This window comes from Pelodiscus sinensis, chromosome 9 (assembly GCF_049634645.1).
Source record: "Pelodiscus sinensis isolate JC-2024 chromosome 9, ASM4963464v1, whole genome shotgun sequence".
NCBI classification, from domain to species: Eukaryota; Metazoa; Chordata; order Testudines; family Trionychidae; genus Pelodiscus; species Pelodiscus sinensis.
The window spans coordinates 20714154-20733276 of record NC_134719.1 but is presented as its reverse complement, the minus strand read 5'-3'; the positions used below and the strand labels follow the sequence as shown (position 1 = coordinate 20733276).

The window sequence follows — 19123 nt, the reverse complement described above, 5'->3', positions numbered from 1 at the left end:
GATCTCCTCCGGTAGTCACCTGCCACATTGCAATAAAATTAATTTTACAGCCTAACCTACCCTCTAAATTCTGGAATTGCTGCAAGAAAGGTCAAAAACTCATACTACCCTAGCTAAACTATCAGCGAGGAAAATATTTCTTCCCAGTCCCAAAAAGGTGACTGGACATGATGTCTATAACCAGGCCCCCAAACCTCATAGTACTCTAACACTAAGAGGGGAAAGCCTTTCTTTCCAGTGCAGAATTTATAAGCTCTCCCATTAGGTGCATAGGTTACGATAGACTTAGATTTCATTTGTCTGTCCAACTAATCAAATCACATAGCCCTCCCCTACTAAAGTCCAGGAGGGGCTCTATGGCTAGTTAGTTGCACAGACAGATGTCCAACAAGAAGGGGTAGAAACTAAGTTTTTGCATCAACATTATCACCAGATACAAGGCTATAAGATATTTAGTAAAGACCATACAACAGTCCAAAAGGAAAGATATGTACTTCTGATAATTCATTTTACGTTTTTATTTTAAGAATGCTGGTTTCCTTGTCCACCAAATTAATTAAATTCCAATTTCCGGTGTATAAAATGGCTCTTTGGATGAAAAAGTTATACACTTTAAAATCCAATAATTAGTACCCACAAGAAAGGAAATGATGCCTGAAGTAGCTGAAATTTAGTGTTTACTACTGTGTTATTAGTAAAGTGGATCACGGATTAGTTAATTACTACTTATCCCCGGAATACTGCAGGTGGTGACATATTCCTCATAAAGTAACATGACAGTTCTACAGGAATTAATATAAAGATTCTCAGAGAGAATATCTGAAAATTTTATTCAGAATTTGGCTTCTCTATAAAGAACTAAAATTTATTTTGAATATTCATACACACAAATAATTAAGATTGAAAACCTACTTTGACTTGCACTGTTATGCCTAAATATGTAAAATTGCTCACTATACTGAAACTGAAACTAATTCAGCATGATATCAATTCATGATAACAGCAACGTATGGCCAAATTTTCAAACTCAGAATTGGGTCTATGAAAATTTAGAGGAATCTTTAATTAACAGAATTTAAACCTGTTGTGTCCAACACGCTAGTCGCTAACCACATGTGGTTATTTGGCTGGTTGAGTGTGGCTAGTTGGCTATAGTAGTAGACACTATATTATTTACATTTTCAGAATAATGTTGCTAGTTCGCTACAGCAGTAGCCACTATAGCCCTGGTTGACACTAGGGAGTTATTTAGAAATAGCTCCACTTATTTTGAAATAACAAGCAGAGCATCCAAACTACCAAGCCCATTATTTCAAAATAAGGGGATGGTTATTTCGAAATAACAACTCCTGCTTTCCTTGGGGAAAGTTATTTTGGGAGTTGTTTCAAAATAAGTTATTTTGAAATAATTTCCTAGTGTAGACATGCCCATAGTGGCTACTGCTTCAAAACTGGTTGGATACCATGGATTTAAACCTTCTTCTGAGGCCCCATACAATGCATGCGAGCGTCCTTTAGGCTTCTTTCAGACCCGTTTAAATTCCCTTTTAGCAAAATATAATTAGATACCCCCTTTTATCTTATTTATTGATCTGACTATGGCTCCAGAGAGTACAAGGCAATGCATGCTTATATATGTCAAACTTTGGAGACCACTGCTTTAAAATATTTCATGTTCAGCACCAAAAACTTGAAAGTATGCAAAAGTGTGAGTTATTTTTGAAAAATTAGATCAGAACAATTTGATAGCTATAACAAATATCTTTTAGTTCTATAGTGCATGTATTTTGTGAATTTAATAGTCACAGTTAAGACATAAGAGATGAAAATGGGGGAAAAAATTACAGTATATATTGTATATATCACTTTGAAACATTATTCATTCTTCCTATTTTATTATCCACTATTGTGAGACTCGGCTTTTCTTTGTGATAACCCTTTGATTTCACAAAATTTGTGACCGTATTTTTGCACTTAAATTGGATCATCAGTGCAAATCGATCATATGAACCTATCTGTTTGATTAATGCGCTCAATCTATTGGTTAGAATTGTTGACAATTCAGATATGAATCAGCAACTGAACTAATACATTTTGCATTTCAACCACACTTCTCAAAATTAAATCCAGAATACTGTCTCAGAAGGGTAGTTCTGTTAGTCTGTATCTACAAAAACAATGAGGAGTCCTGTGGTACCTTAGACACCAAGGGCATATCTACAATAGGAAATTATTTTGAAATAACTCATTTCAAAACAACAACTCCCGAAATAACTATTTTAAAATATCATGTCCACACTACAGAGAAGCCTCGAAATTAGTCCGAGGCAGGCTCTCTTAATGTGGATGCACTACCTTAAGTGTTGCGGGAAGCACTGGGGAGTAATTACTTTGAATGACTCTGGGGAGTAGTTATTTCAAAATAGCAGCGGTGGAGCATCCACAGTACCACTATTTCAAAATAGCTATTTTGAAATAAGCATCATTCCTTGTCGAAAGCAGGAGTTATTACTTTGAAATAACCAGACCCTTATTTCAAAATAATGGTCTTGGTAGTGTGGACACTGCGCTTGTTATTTCAAAACTAGCCAATTAGCCCGTCAGAAGACGGGATTTTCAGGTCTTTCCTCCCCATGGTGCATGGGGAGCGCGGACCCCAAACAGCCGCTTGCGCCACTTGCTTCCATGCAGTGGCCTGGCTTAGCAGCACATAAGTCAGCCGAGCGCCACAGCGGGAGGCAACTGCGCCGCTCAGAGAGAACATCCAGTGTTTCAGCGTTACAGAGTCACAGACATTGGGCTACTATATATATGATAAGGGAAGTTATTTTGAAATACCTCCCTCGTGTAGACCAGGGCTAAAAGATTTATTAGGGTACAATCTCTCACTATAGTTTTTTTAAGATTATGCCCTAACAAATCTGTTAATCTCTAAAATGCCACAGGACTCCTCGCTGTTTTCCCATAATACTGATCACATTTAGCACACTGATTTAAGTTGTGGATGGTGAACTACGCTGGTCAGTGAGAATATTGTTACACGGCAGCTGCAAAAGGATGTAGTTTGTAATGTATATATGGTGTTGGAGTAGACTGATTACTGATGACAGACTATGGGTCAGATCCGCAGCTGCTGTGAATCAGCACAACTCTGCTGATTTCATTGAAACAATGATGATTTCATCTCTACAGAAATGGCTCTATATGCCTACTCCACTGAGCAGAAGAATTGATGGAAAAGTACACTACGCCCATTAAAATCTTAAAGAGTGTTTAATCAGCCTTGCCTCCATTAATCCAGCATTTCTGATGAGAACATCCAAAAAGTATACCAACTGCACAAAGAAGTCTAAAGTCTATAAATGTGCTATTCAACAAAGTGCTTATCTTTCACGCTTAAATGCCTACATTTCTCACTAGACAGTTTGGAAAATTACTTACATAATTGCTTTTTTGTGTAATACCGAGTTAAGGAAAATGTATTTACAATATTAAGTTATCCTAGATGAAAGATGAACTGTTGCATGGATAATTTATGAAAGGGTTACCTAAACTAAATTAACATGTAATTCAAAAGCAAATCACATGGTCCCAAAGCAACACAGTTCCCTAGATGGGCCTAAATCTCCTCCTGGCGTGTATCAGGCCTGAGTAAACAAACTTTGTGCTGGAGGCATTCTATGGCTATTAGGGCTGTGGGAGTGAGTTGGAATTTGAAAAACAGGCTCCTATGTGATTGCTCCACACCCAGCAGTTCCTGCAAGTAAAGGGTAGAAGTGTGTCTAATGGATCTCTGTAGTCACAAGTGCTAAGGTAGCTGTTCTTCAGAGGTTTTTAATATGTGGGATCATCACATCTTTCACTTCTCTACCACTCTGAGAAGAGGAATCATACCAGTTTCAGTGCATACAAGGTTTTCTGCTCCCTTATTACCTTGTATGGATTCATGTGCAAGTTATTAATCACCAATAGTTAAAATTGCAATCATTTGGAAAACTAACTTATTTAAAGAGTTTAACACAAGTGATAACTGAATTTTTAAAACAGGATATCAGGGTACATCTAGACTACAAGCCTCTTTCAAAAGAGATTGTCTAGCCACCAGGGTTTCAAAAAAGTGATCCGCTTTTTCAAAAGAGAGCACCCTGGCAATCTGAATGCTGTCTTTCGAAAAAGCCCTGTTTGCGTTCAAGAACACCTTTTTTCAAAAGTGCTCTTTCGAAAAAAGGCATTCTTCCTGGTAAAAGTAGATTTACCAATTTCAAAAAACCCGCCGCATTCTTCTGATTTAATTTTGAAAGAACACGACAGCAGTCTAAATGCAAGTGAAGGTTCCCCTATCCCCCCCCCCCCGAAAAAAGGCCATTTAAAAAAAAAACCTCAGTAGTCTAGACATACCCTTAGTGCCACTCAGACTGTCTGCATTCAACTTCATATAATTAAACAGAAGAATATATAAATGCAAAATCACAGCCGACACTGAAAGATGTAAAAATGGAAATATTTTAATAAAAACAGGAAGTCATGAAACAATACTTTTCTAAGGTTTAATTTTCATAGTAAAAAATGTTTTCCTGTATGACAGAAGATAAGGAAAAGAATTTCCCTTGCAATTCTTAAGAAATGGAAAAAACTTTCTAATTGTATCCCTAAGTCCCAAACTGTCAGTAAGAAATTAGTCCATATCATATAATAAATTACATATTAGCGACTTATACTATATGAAGGTGTCTCCTTTGTGACTTGGAAAGATTGCATTTAGGATATAGCTATTATTTCCTTACACTGCATGGCTGGTTCTGAACTGATACTTTATTGGTATCATAGAGCATCAGTCTTCAATCATTTATTCAAATTATCATGACAATAGTTACAAAAAATCTGATAATGCATCTGTCTTCCAAAATAAGGAAAACATCATTGGGCATCTTCTAATAATGTAATCAGCATTAAATGAAATACAACATGGAATGAGTGTAAAAATATTTTTCTAAGGAGAAGAGGGACATGTTAATTTTGGTAATTTATGTAGTCCTGATTTTTAATTTCACTTATGTTCAGGAGAATCACGCATTGAATGGTATGTATTCGGTACTAGAGTCTCATTTTGCTCTGTTCTAAATATACAAGCACAAACAACAAACTGTAAACTTACAAAGCCTGTTTGTACCTCTTCTCCAAAGAGACTAAACTTATGTGTGAATCATTTTATACTGAACATTAGCTGGAAGCCTCTATTGTATGAAAAGCTAAGTGCCGTAGAACTGTTAATCTTCTAAATTCATAAATGTACTTATTTTTGGTGACAGTCAAAATAAGTACACCAAATAATGACCAATTTATCTAAAAAAAGAGTGAAAATTAAAACTACTGAGTGTTCTATCCAATTTGACAAAGCAACCTCGAATATTTAAAATCCTTGTTCAGCAAAACATTTCTAGGATATGACGATGACATTATGCAAATTATACCTGTTATCACTCAGATTTAACACTCTCAGCTTCTGCATCTGACCAATCTCATCAGGAAGAAATTCTAGTTTATTAGAGCGCAGGGACATAACTGTTACATTCTTACAGCTTCCAATCTATGATCATAAAAAACAAGAAGTTAGGATTCTCACTTTGCCAAAGTTTCTCAGCACCAATTCTCCTTATCTAAGAGATGGCCTAAATAGGTCTTTCACATTAATGAATGAGATAAAGGCTACTTGTTGTATATCTCTGAGATAATACTTGAGTCCAACAGACATCAGTGGGAGTAGAATCATGTCCTTTATAAATTGTTTTTCAAGTTATAAAGTAACCTATTTGCTATAAACTCTAATGTCACATAGCTTGACTAAAATGCTTTCTATATCATAATGTATTCATTAATAAAATACTCATTTCCAATTCTGGTCTCCCTATTTTACATAGATATTGACATTAACAATCAAGGATATAAGCCCTCAGTTTACAATGTAAAATGACAAACAATATGTATGAGATAAGGTGGATGAGATAACATCTTTTATTGGATCATCTTTTTCAGAAACAAGCTTTTGTTATGTAGCTCTGAGATAATACTTTGAGCCCAACAGACTTCAGTGGGAGCAGAATTTTCTTTGGGTGACATGAAAACAACCTGAAGCAGAACTCTGTGTAAGCTTAAAAGCTTGTCTCTCTCGCCCCCAGAAGTCTGTCCAATTAAAGATATTAACTCACCTGCCTTAGCTCTCTACATTCCTGGAAGCAACACAGCTACAACAACAGTCCATAGAAACATTAGTAACACACAAGGAACATGTACAAGGTGTAATCTTGGCTGCTGTACACACAGGGTGAAATCCTGCTTGCCTTTCTTGTGTGAGTGATATAATCTCCTCCAATAGAACGAGTGATTAAGGTAAATAGGATTTGGCTTTCCACCAGGATCACTTATAACCCCATTCTGCAGAGTGAAACTTCTATACACCTGCCATAACTTTGTTCAAGTGTAAGGACTGCAAGGTCAGGCCCTTAATGGTAAATATATTTAATTAATATTTTAAAAACAGAATCCGTTTCTCACTTCTCTAGGCAATTCAGACAGAAAATTCTCATCCACAGCTAACGTTCGCAGGTTATGAAGGTAACCAATGGTAGAGGGTAGCGACTCCAGTTCATTACAGCTGCAGTCAAATTCTTCTAACAGAGATAAACTGAAATTTTAAACGTATTTGTTAGATTTTTTAAAAGGTTAAATAACACAAATGAACAGTTTCAAATCTTCACAAGTTTATAATGTCATACACTGAAGAGATAGCATTTATTATTCAGATTCTCACAGAATAAAATGTTGAAGATATAAATGATCATATACACCTAAATATAGTTAAGTATTGGTAATACTACTTACATTGAGATAATTCTATTTATCTAAGGCAAAATTGGCAAGGTATTTTTAAGGATATTATTCTGTCCCATATACTATAATTAGGGCTCTACCAAAGTCCCAGACAGGAAAAACATCACAGACTCCTTGTCAATGTCACAGACCGTGACATCTGGTCTTCCCCCGCGCAATCTGGTCTTCTGTGCGCTTTTACCTATAATGTACAGATTACATGGGGAGACCAGCAAGCAGTTGCAGGGGATCACAAGGTTGTCTTAGGGATTGCAATATTGCCACCAATTCTCCTGTAAAGCCTTCAGAGCTGGGAAGCTTGAGAGTGGTGGCTGTTGGCCAGACGCCCAGCTCTGAAGGCAGCATCCCACCAGCAGCAGCACAGAAGTAAGGGTGGCAATTATATATACTACCACTCTTACTTCTGTGTTGTTGCTAGCAGTGGCTCTGCCTTCAGAGCTGGGCTCCCAGCCAGTAGCCATGCTTTTCCAGCTGCCCAGAAGACTGGAAACCCAACTCAGCCTCATCTCCCTCTCTCCCTCTAACTCTCCATAAAGGGCTGGTCACTTTGTGGCACCATCCTTCCCATCTGACAAGTTAATTAGGTTTCTGCTCTCATCATGTCATTTCAGCCAGCATGTGTGCAAATGAGATCTCCAGATCATGAATAACATACCTCCCTAGGTTTTTTTCTCTCTATAGGCTCAATCCAAAAAAGCACTTACGCAATGGGAAACCACTGGGACTATTCAGAGTTCTTAAACACACGTTTAATATTTTGTTGGATTGGAGTCACAGTACTCAGCATGTTACACAGTTGAACCCTGAATATCCCTTTGATAGTGACTAACCATCACCTCTTTTTTGGCCCCAAATACCTTGTTGGCAGTTCTATGAAGGCAAGTATCAAACAGGTGACAGACTGCTCTCTATGTCATTAAAACAGCCAACTCTGGAGAGAGTCAGGTCCCTCCTCCCCATTGTTGACTTTTATATTATAGTAATAGGTTCCAGTGGGTATCAAGGCTACCATTTTTTGAGAAAGACCCAGCAGGAAACTGTCTAACGTAGTGAATGAGTCAAATAAGGGAAGCACAATTTCAAGTTATAGGTACAGTACTCATTTTATGGAAGAAAATTACTTCATCTCTAGTGCTGCCAGGCCCCTAAATTTAACAAGCACAATAATTCAAAAATTATATAAGTGTGTTAACTGACTACCCTAGTATTCTGCAAATCTATCTCTTAGAGCTGCAGTATCTCTCTTTTAAGATCTAATTAATGTTTCTAAAAAAACACTATTTAACAGAACGTTGGCATAAAACCAGAGGATTTCTTTCAATTCTGAACAATTCAATCACTGAAATAATACTATCTTAATGACAGGGTTCTTTTTTTAAAAAGGCACACTGAAAAAAGGTACCACTAGCGTGTGAACCATCCCGTGGTGATGCATCTAACTCTGCCTTTGAATCGGTTGAGTATTCAGAGGTTGACCAGGGTAGTGCTGTAGTTGTTGCAGTCAGGGTATGTCTAGACTGGTGTGTTTTTTGTATCCCAGAAAAACTCTGCCGCATCCAGAGAATGCATTTGCTCTTCTGCTTTTTTTTTTTCCAGAAGAGCAAATGTGCTCTTTCAGGGAGCCCCGTATACCTCGTTTTATGAGGATAAGGGCTCTTCTGAAAGAGCAGGCTTTTCCGCCATTTGGCCCCATCTAGATGGGGCCAAATGGCAGAAAAGCCTTCTCCAGAAAAGCAATCAGAAAAAGCTACGCAAACTGTGGAGTGCAATTTGTGTAGCTTTTTCCAATAAAGGACTGTAGTCTAGACCCGTGGTCATCAACAGGTCGATTGCGATCGACTGGTCGATCGCAAGGCCTCGACCAGTCGCTCGTGAGGCGTCCTATCCACCCCGCCCCTATTTCCCACCCACCCCCGAGAAGCCCCACTACCTACCTCCAGTGAAAATGGAGGTAGTGTCAGCTTACTGGGGATGGACAGAAGTCCCGCAGCTTAACACCACTTCTGGCAATTCCGGAAGTAGCGCTAGTTGCTCTACTGGGTGTACTGCGGGAGGGAGCATCGGCTCCCTGCACAGCACGGGAGGGGTGAGTCAGCCCCGGGGGAGGCGCGCACACGGGATTTCCCTGCGCCGGGGGGGGGGGGGGGGGGTTGGCCCTGGGACAGGCGTGCGCACGCAGGGGCTTCCCTGCGCTGGGGGTCGTCCCCGGGGCAGGCACGCGCTGGTTTCCCTCTGGGGACGGGGGAATCCTGGGAGGAGGCAGATACTGGGGACTCTCTGCCTCCACTGGCACCTCACTCCCCAGTCCCCACACCCCAGCCACAGAACTCTGTTCCCACTCCCCTGTCACCACTCCCCTGTCCACAATCCCTTAACTCTGTCCCCACTCTCCTGTCCCCAGCTACAGAACTCTGTCCCCACTCCCCTCCCCACTCCTCGAACTCTGTCCCCACTCCCCTGTCCACAGCCACAGAATTCTGTTCCCCACTCCCTGAACTCTGTCCCCACTCCCCTGTTCCCAGCTACAGAACTCTGTCCCTATTCCTGTCCCCACTGGCACTCTGTCCCCAGCTGCAGAACCCTGTCCTCTGCCCTCCCAGCACCCTGTTCCCTCTCTGCTGCCCCCAGCCATAGAACTCTGTCCCCACAAAATGTATAATTATAAATGCTTCATTTTAGATTTAAATAGCATGAATAAAAAACAGACCATTTATTTCATAACTATAAACACGTGATTTTAATTTTAAACATTGCATAATTTAAAAATAAACTGTTTATCAGTGTGTGTAAGTAAGGGCTGGGGATAGCAAATGATGGACAGGAGGAGAATAGAGAGGGTGGGGCTTCAAGAAAGGGGCGGGGCTTCAAGAAAGGGGCGGGGCGGTAGATCTTTGCCTGTTCGGAGATTTAAAAAGTGATCTTGGGTGTAAAAAGGTTGGAGACCACTGGTCTAGACCTAACCTCAGTGACCTACATCCAGGGGTGTATCAAGTCACAGACTCCGGCTTTCCTTGGTGCTGGGGAGGAGGTGGCGACACTGAAGGCAACAGTGCTGGCCCACTTACCACCAAAGATGGGGGTGTGGATTCTGCTGGTGCCAGTGCTGCATGGAAGTCCTGGCTCAGTGCCAGGGTTGGTGCTGGTGGTACTGCTGAGGTAGGTGCCAGTGTCAGGGACTGTGTGGGGGCCGGTGTCAAGGTCAACAGCACTGGGGTGGTGCAGTGGTGGACCGTCATGTCTGGTGCCAACGCCAGCAGTGCCATGCATTCAGCCTGGAGCCTCCAACCTTGACACTCCTTAGGCAGGCCCGGAGAGGTTGGGGACAAGGTAAGCTCAATGAGATCCCTCGCAGCCTCAAAAGTGTTCAGGGTTGAGGGCCCCTGGAAGACCTCCACCGGGCTCAAGTCCCAACGTGGGCTGGAACAGTGCCGATGGAACAGGATCAAGGCCTGATCCTGCTAGGGCCACCTGCCCCACCTGAGGGAACACTGACGGCACATGCCTTGATGGAGACCTGCCCTGGCTAGGTCTCTGTTTCTTCTGTGCCACCGGAGACTGAGGGTATGTCTACACTAGCCCCCTAGTTCGAACTAGGGAGGCTAATGAGGGCGACCGAAATTGCAAATGAAGCACAGGATTTAAATATCCTGCGCTTTATTAGCATTGTAGAAGCAATTTTATGTTTAGCTAGAAGCCATCTTGTATATCAGAAACCATTTCAGCTTTTCTCTCAAGCACGTAGACCAGAGTGAACTTTCTGTCACTCCGTGAGAAGAGGCATACAGGATGGGCTATTGGTATGTGTTAATTGGGCTGGTTGGGACAGGAGATGTACTTCCTTGTACCTGTCTGCCATCTTGTTGATAAGGCTTTGTTTTTCCAAATTTAATTGAGGATTTCTGTAATTGGATGCCCTGACGTCAGACTGTTTGGCTAAGGGTATAAAGATACTAGGATTGATTGTATTAGCAGCTTTACTGGGCCCGACTTTGCTGGGACCACGTTTGGCTCACTTTGCTTTACTGATCAATAAAGCAAATCAGTTGTTAGCCGCCTAAACAGAGAGGAGCGTGTTTTTGCTTCGACAGCATGTTCCCGGACAGTCGCCATTTTGGAAATTGACTAGCCCGGAAGAACTGCCCGCGTCTACACGCGGCAGAGAAGGGTGATTCCTTGAGGTTTAGCTGGTAATTCGAAGTAAGGGGTTTATTTCGGAATCGCCCTTCTCTGCCATGTGTAGTTCTTCTGGGTAGTCCCTCTGCCGCGGGCAGTTCTTCTGGGCTAGTCAATTTCCAAAATGGTGACCGCCCGGGAACATGCTAACAAAGCGCAGGATATTTAAATCCTGCGCTTCATTTGCAATTTCGGTCGCCCTCATTAACATCCCTAGTTCAAACTAGGGGGCTAGTGTAGACATACCCTGACACTGGTGTCAAGGTCTGTGCAGCACCAGAGAGGCACATGAGCAGCTTGGTGTCTCCTGAACTGAAGCCGGTGCACTGCTGGTTGTCAGTGCCAGGTCTGATGCCAGAGCTGGGCAGAGAGCCATTTCCATGAATATGATCTTCCGATGGGACTCTTGTTCTCACTTGGTCCACGACTTGAATGCCTTACAGATCTTGCAGGCCTCTGACAGATGAGCTTCCCAGAGGCACTTAAGGCAAGCTTTGTGGGAGTCTCCATAGGGCATAGGCTTCTGGCACTTAATGCAGGGCTTGAAGCCTTGGGGCACAGGCATGCCCTGCAGGAAGACACAAAGCGAGCTCTGCAGGTAAGTAAGGATATGTCTACACTACCACCCTAGTTCGAACTTCCCGGGCTTCATTTGCATCTTGCCGGGCGCCGCCATTTTTAAAGCCCCACTAGTTCAGACTCCGTGCCCGCAGCTACACGTGGCACGGAGTAGGTAGTTCGGATTAGGCTTCCTATTCCGAACTACCAGTATACCTCGTTCCATGCACAAGTACTATAGTCAATTCCCCATGCACAAATACTATAGTGCAATGTCTTTTACATCAGCGTTTCCCAAACTATGGGCCGCGGCCTGGTACCAGGCCACGGGAAAAAAATATTGGGCTGGTGGCTGCTGGCAGAGCCGGCCTTAGGCCGATTCGGGTCCTGCGCCCCTGAACCCGGAAGTGCCGTCTAGTTACAGAGCCGGGGGCCCTGCTCCACCAATATATGGAGCTGGGTCTCTCCCCTGGCTCTGCCTGGAGTGGGCCCGGGCGCAGGCCCGGGCGCCGGCCTCCCTGTGCATCCTCCCACCCCGCCCCCAGAGCATCCCCACCGTGCGCGGCTCCTCCTCACTGCCTACTGCTGCCCATGTAAGGCATTGCACGTGGGCGGGGAAGGCGCCCGGGCATGACGTGATGTCATGGCCTGGGAGTTTAAAACTCTTCGGAGGCATGTGGCTGGCCATGCTGCCGCCGGGGCCGGCCTCCGGGACCTGAGTGCGGCCTCCAGCCCCGCAATGTGCAAGGCAGAAAGTAGGGAACAGGCTTGGGTGGCGAGGTGGTGGCAGCGGGCTTGGGCGGAGGCGAGGAGGTGGTGGCGGCGGCGGCGGCAGCGGTGGGGTGGGAGGGGAAGGCACCAAGGGACAGGGTGCAGGAGAGAGAGACAAATGCCAGGGGGCCAAGTGCAGACAATGAGGGAAAGGGCAGGAGGGGAGGTGTCAGTGGGAGGGGGGACAGGGTGATGCTGGGAGAAGAGAGGGGAAGGGCATTAGGGGCTGGAGGAGGAGGTGGTGGGAGAAGGCTTGAAAGAAGGGGTGGGCATGAGGAAGGCCAGGATGGAGGAAGTCATGTGTGAGGGCACAGAGGAGTAGGAGGGGAATGAGGCAGAGAGTGGTGAGGGTATTAGGGAAAGAGAGGGCAAAGGGGGCAGGGGCAGTAAGGGAAGGGGGAGGCACCAAGAGGGTGCAGTGCTAAGGGAAGGTGCAGGTGCCAGGGGATTCTGGGGTGAGGAGGAGGAGAGAGCTGGCCACTGGAAGCAGCACTGGATGGGGGAATCGGGGCAGGCTGGGGAGACTGGGAGGCTGGTGGAAGCAGGGCTGCTGGGGGGTGTGAGGTTGGGGGCAGGGAGCTGGCTGGGGAAGATTGGCGGGGGGGAGAGAAGGAGAGCTGGACGCGAGCAGCGGGGCTGGCCAAGGGAGATTGGGAGGAGAAGCGGGGGAGAACTGGCTGCCTGGGAGTGGGTTGGGGGAAGTGGGGCTGGCCAGAGGCGCAGCAGGGGAAGCAGGGGGGAGGAATGAATTGGCCTGCGGGGAGTGGGACTGACTCGGCCATATGTAGATCTTGGGGCGCTGCCCCCGTTCCCCGCTCCCCCCCCTCAAAACACAAAGCATGAGTTAGTCCACCCCAGGGATTCTATTGTCCCCCCACGAGTAGTTGCGAACTGTCTGGCTGGTAGACACACTCATGCAGCCTGAGCACATTTACCAGCCAGCCAGTTCGAAACTACAAACTGATACATCTAATAATAATACAACTTACCTAATGAGAAAATACCAGACATGTTATATGTCTGGTATTTTCTCAGTTTGTTTTTTATGTGTTTATATTTTTGGGCTGCAAAAAGCAGTACTGAAAAAAAAAAGGGTTCCAACTAAAGTAAAATATTTGGGAAACCCTGGTCTAACCAGCTTTCTGTCTGTCTTACAGTCCATTTATCCAATCCATATTTCTTAACTTGCTGGCAAGAATATTGTGGGTGACCATATCAAAAGCTAAAGCTGGCACTGGGGGTTTTAGGAGGACCAGAAACAACTTATTTGAATATTCATCATTTGATTAATGAATATGCAAATATGCAAATGAACATTACTGGTCCTCCAAAAATTCGTGAATGGATTTCTGGTCCTCGTGTCAAAAAGTTTGGGAACACCTGTTTTACATGAATGTTAAATTTACAAATGTAGAATTCTGTAAAAAAAAACCTGTATTGAAAAATAAAACAATGTAAAACTTTAGATCCTAAAAGTCTACCCAGTCCTACTTCTTGTTCAGCCAATCTCTCAGACAAACTAATTTGCTTACATTTGAAGGAGATCATGCTGCCTGCTTATTGTTTACAATGTCACCTGAAAGTGAGAACAGGCATTCACATGACATTGTTGTAGTCAGCATCGTAAGATATTTATGTTTATTACAAAATACCCTAAAGATTCATACATCCATTAATGCTTCAATCACCATTCCAGAGGACATTCATCCATGGTGATAGTGGATTTTGCTCCATAATGAAAGCAGTGTAGACTGATGCATGTTCGTTTTCATCAGCTGAATTGATGTCACCAGTAGAAAGTTGATTTTCTTTAGTGTTGCTTTGGTTCTGTAGTTTCCTAAATGGAATATTGCACTTTTAAGTCTTCTAAAAGCATGCTCTAAAACTAGCCCCTTTCAGATTTTGAAATGCTCTTCAGATTCTTTAATCTTGGGTTGAGTGCTGAGCTATCTTTAGAAATTTCACATTAGCACTTCTTTGAATTTTGTCAGATCTGTAATAAAAATGTTCTAAAAACAAACTACATTTGCTGGGTCATCATCTAAGACTGCTAGAATATGGTAGAATGTTGGTAAAAGAGAGCTGGAGACATAAAATTCTCAAGGAGTTCAGTTGCAAACTTAATTAATGGTTTATTTTTTAACAAGCATCATCAGCATGGAAGCATGTTCTCTGGAATGGTGGCCGGGCATGTAGGGCATAAAATATTTAGCACATCTGGCACATAAATGCCTTACAATGCCAGTTACAAAAGTGAACGCAACCACCTGTTCTCACTTTCAGGTGACATTGCAGATAATAAACAGGTAGCAAAAGTAAACACATTTGTTTGTCTTCGTGATTGGCTGAACAAGAAGTAGGGCTGAGTGGATTTGTAGGTCCTAACGTTTTACCTTGTTTTGCTTTTGAGTGCATTTATGCAACAAACAAATATACATTTGTAAGATGTATTTTCATGATAAAGAGATTGAACTACAGTACCTGCATGAGGTGAATTTAAAGATACTATTTCTTTACTCATTTTAAGAGGGCAAATATTTTAAATAAAAAATAATAATATAAAATGAGCACTGTACACTTCACATTCTGTGTTGTAACTGAAATTGATGTATTTGAAAATGTAGAAAAACATCCATAAATGTTTAACAAATTTCACTTGGTATTTAGTTGCTTAACAGTGCAATTAAAATGGATTAATCACAATTATTTTTTTAACACAAGTGTCAGCTTTATAGCAGTTTCTATCAAAATATGTATAGTAGCAGTCTATTTGAAAAGTAGGTAAATCTTTTCAGCCTTTTAGAAAGAGATTTGTATGTGTCTTGAATTTTGTATTAAATTATAGCATTAACCCCACAAAAAAACCAAGACTAAATCAAAAAAGCGCTATCAACTCCAGTATAACTGACAGACTACACTACGTCAAAATTCAAATTCTCATGTAACTATAGAGCTTAAGAGTTACTGCAGGACACTGCTAGAAGATTATTTACCCAGGACTATCCACATTGTGCAGTATTTGCCTATGAAATGGTCATTCTTTTTGTTCTACTTCCAAAATTATTGGCAGTGTGCATGTATAAAGTTTGTCATCCATTTAGTTCTCAACATGCAGCAAAGGCAGACACAGAAGAGACACTTTTTCAGAAAATATTTTACTTTTGTTCTTTACAATTTTGTTGCTCTAGTTATATGAATAACAAATAATTTAGACTGAAAATATATCATTGTCCTTATGGAAAATGTAACAGATTTTCTGCATGTGATTTACTGCTTATATACACCAGTGTAAATGCATTGACTTCAGAGGAGTTGTTCCCAATTTATACTGGTATACAGAAGATAAAAGTTAGACCAATATTCTGTAATTAGTTCTCATTTCAGTGGATCATCTTACTTTCTTTTTCAAAACTATACATATGGCAAAGCAAAGCAGGTTTCCCCCAATGTTAGAGATGCTGAAATATATAAAATTTCTTCTACTTACTTTCCAATTGCATTGGGCAGTACTGTAAGCTGATTGTCATCTACTTTTAGCGTTGTAAGCCTTTTCAACAGTCCTACAAAACAGAGATGGGTATTTTAAATTACAGATATCTGGTAGAGAGGAAAAATAGAACAATAAAACATTTCTTGTAATGATTTTAATATGTTCACATAGCCTGTTTCTCTCCTTCAATAAACAAGGATGCTTATGCCAAATTCATTTAGATCCTGATTCAGCACAGCTTTAAATATGTGTACATCCCACAGAAGGTAATGGAAATAAAAGCTTAAAGTTACACATGTGCTTAAATATTATCCTGAATAAGGCTGACTAAAGAACATGTTTAAGTATTTTCCTGAATCAGTTCCTTAGGGAAAATGTGTGCTAGTTTATAGAAAATACACTAAATTTTATTTCATGTATGTTAAGGGTATAATCTAACTCCTATCTTGCCATGGACTTTGTTAGGACTTGATCAAGCCCTGAGTGCCTGGTAATCTGTTCTAAGTACATATTGTACTAAGTAGGTATTGTGTCATATATATTATGCCTCCAATCCTGAATACACATGTGCACATGCTTAACTTCAAATATGAATGGGCTTATTTATGTGCTTAAAGTTAAGCACGTACACGAATGTATACAGGACCAGGGCCTACATTCACAGATGGGGAATGTGAAACTTCTGTAGTCTAATGGCAACAACACAGGAGTTAAGAGAAAAGAGTAATGGACTGACAAAAACACCCACACGTGTTTGGTTAAATTAGTGCAGTAAGTTTGAGATAAAGCTGGTAAAAATGGCATCTTTCTCATGGGAAATTCTGACATTTTGGAATATTTTTCAACTCTGTTGATTAAGCCAGTGGGTGTCTCTTTAAGAGAATTCACCTAATTTTGAACATACATACAGATATATATATAATGTATAAAATATAGATATGACATAACATATTTTAATGTAAGATGAAATAAAACTAAACATGAAAATCAGAAAGATATTAAACAGAAAAGTTGAAATGAGAAAGTCAAAACAGATGTTTCCATCTTGATTTGGAAACATTTTAAAATCATTTCATTGAAGATTTTGACACAACAGCATATTCCAGGAAATATCTGGATTTGGACACAACGGCATATTTTAAAAGAAAGTTTTCATATTTAAAATATTTAAATCACCTCTCATTTGGAATGAAACTATATATATTTTATGTTAAAACTGCATTTAAAGCTAACTGAATCTATGAGAGTCAGACTGAAAAGAGTGACAATTTTTCTTATTACAGGTTGGACCTCCCTGGTCTGGCAACCTTGAGACTTGACTGGTCCTGAAAGAGGAAGTTTGCCAGACTGGGGAGGTCAACTCCAGACCCTCTGCTGTTGGACTCTGGGATCTCCTGGCATTCATCAGCAGATCCCATTGGGCTCTCCTTTGGGTTCTGCAATCTCACATGACTCCGCTATTGACCTAGTCACCAATCTGGCTGTCCGCCTGGCCACCAGGCTCCCTGCTCCAGGGTCACAGACTCTGGTCACTGCCAGTCCAGCTCCAAACCCCTGTCTGGGCTGTGCAGCTGGGTCTGTCCCTGGCCCCAACCTCAGCCACTGCTTGGGTTCCATGCCCCCGGTCAAGCTGTGCTGCTGGGTCCAACCTGGGCTCCAATCCTGGCCACTGGTCAGGCTCCATGCCCCCAACCAGGTTGCTGGATCCAGCCTTGCCCCCAGGTCTATGCCCCCAGCTGGACTGCACTGCCAGCTCTCTCCCAGGGACTGGCTCCATTGTCAGTCCCGGTACTGAAAGCCTGGCTCTTTTCCTTGCCACCAGCCCTCTGGTCCCACTCCTAGCAACTAGACTTTAAGTTGGCAGGGCTTTCTGATCTAGCAACATCTGTGGTCCTACTGGACCATGGATATTGCCAGACCAGAGAAGTTCAACCTGTATAGGCATATGATAAAACAAACACATTTAAAGGTATGCTATGCTCCTTTTGCACTGAAGCAAGAGTCTTTACAACAAACATTGTTGTGTATATCTGAATCACCATTGAAAACAGCAGCACTTGAGCCTTGGTAGTTTATACTAGTAATATCATAGAATCACAGAACTTGGATATTGAAAAGTCCTATGTAGACATCTTACCCATCTCCTATACAGCATAAGAATTTTAGAAACAGAGCACTTTGCTGGCACTTTGTATAGGTTAAAAATGAGACTTCTGCCACTGGCCTAGGAGTCTATTTCACAGATGAGCAGACCATAATGTCAGGAATTTGTCCCTGCTTTTCAGCCTTAAGTAAATTTTAAATAACATTTCCTGTTCTTAATATCATCCTATTACTTCTGTTTATAAACCTTTGTATCATGCTAAACGATGCTTCTCCAGCCTACAAAGTTTAAACTTTACAGATATTTATAACTGGTTTTCAAGTCTCCAACATTAGTCATTACTTCACTAGGCTATAGATCAGGGGTCTCAAACTCATGGTCCAGGAGGCCATCTGCTGCCTAAACAAAATGTGGCTTGCACATGGCTGCTGGCACACAAGTCCCTGTGACACTGGGGGTTGCATGTCCAGCCCCTTCCAATTCCAGCTCCTGCTGCATCCCTGCCCTACCTCTTCCTATCTCTTCTCTGTCCTCTCCCCTCATTGTACCCCTTCCCTCAAGCCCCCTCCCTTGAGGGACAAGGCCTCAGGGCTTACCAGAGTATGATGCAGGGCACCATCTGGGTTCAGGGCCCCCATACTCACCATGGCAGTGGAAGCCATAGGGAAGCAGAGCAATGCAGCAAGCTCTGCTCTGCTCCGCTGCCATCTCCCAAGCCAGTGTGGTTGTTGCACTTCATCGTGGTGGTGAGAAGTGGAGAGCTCCAGTACCAGCATGGGCTGGCTTGGGAGACAGCTGTGGAGCACAGTAGGTTGCAGCCGGCTTCCCGGGAGTGGAGCTGGCAGGTGGGAGCCAGTATGCAGAGGCAGCAATGCAGGGGGCAGTAGGTGCACACTCCCGGCATGTACCTGCTCCTAGGGAGCTGCCTGCTGCCCTGCGCTGAGCTGCAAAATGCGTGTAATCATGTAACTGTTGAAATTTTAAGTGGTTATATCGTTAGCCTATGACCCACTTTTTAACATTCCTAATATAAATGGGAGCAGCCCTTTTAGTTCTGTCTTGATTACGATCTAAATTAGATGAATAAAATATTAATAAATGAAAAAAAGACCAAAAGTGGCACACTCATTCTTATGCTG

General features: G+C 42.3%; 1 protein-coding gene across 1 annotated transcript in view; it reads right to left on the bottom strand.

Annotated features, from left to right (window-relative positions):
* LRRC7 (leucine rich repeat containing 7) overlaps positions 1 to 19123 on the bottom strand; it is a 399545-nt gene that overhangs the window by 111332 nt on the left and 269090 nt on the right. Inside the window, exons 11-13 of the mRNA XM_075936231.1 lie at positions 15878 to 15950; positions 6553 to 6682; positions 5472 to 5587 (exon numbers count right to left, since the gene is read on the bottom strand). Of these exons, the coding sequence (XP_075792346.1) occupies positions 5472 to 5587; positions 6553 to 6682; positions 15878 to 15950 (319 nt within the window). The remainder of the gene's footprint in view (positions 1 to 5471; positions 5588 to 6552; positions 6683 to 15877; positions 15951 to 19123) is intronic.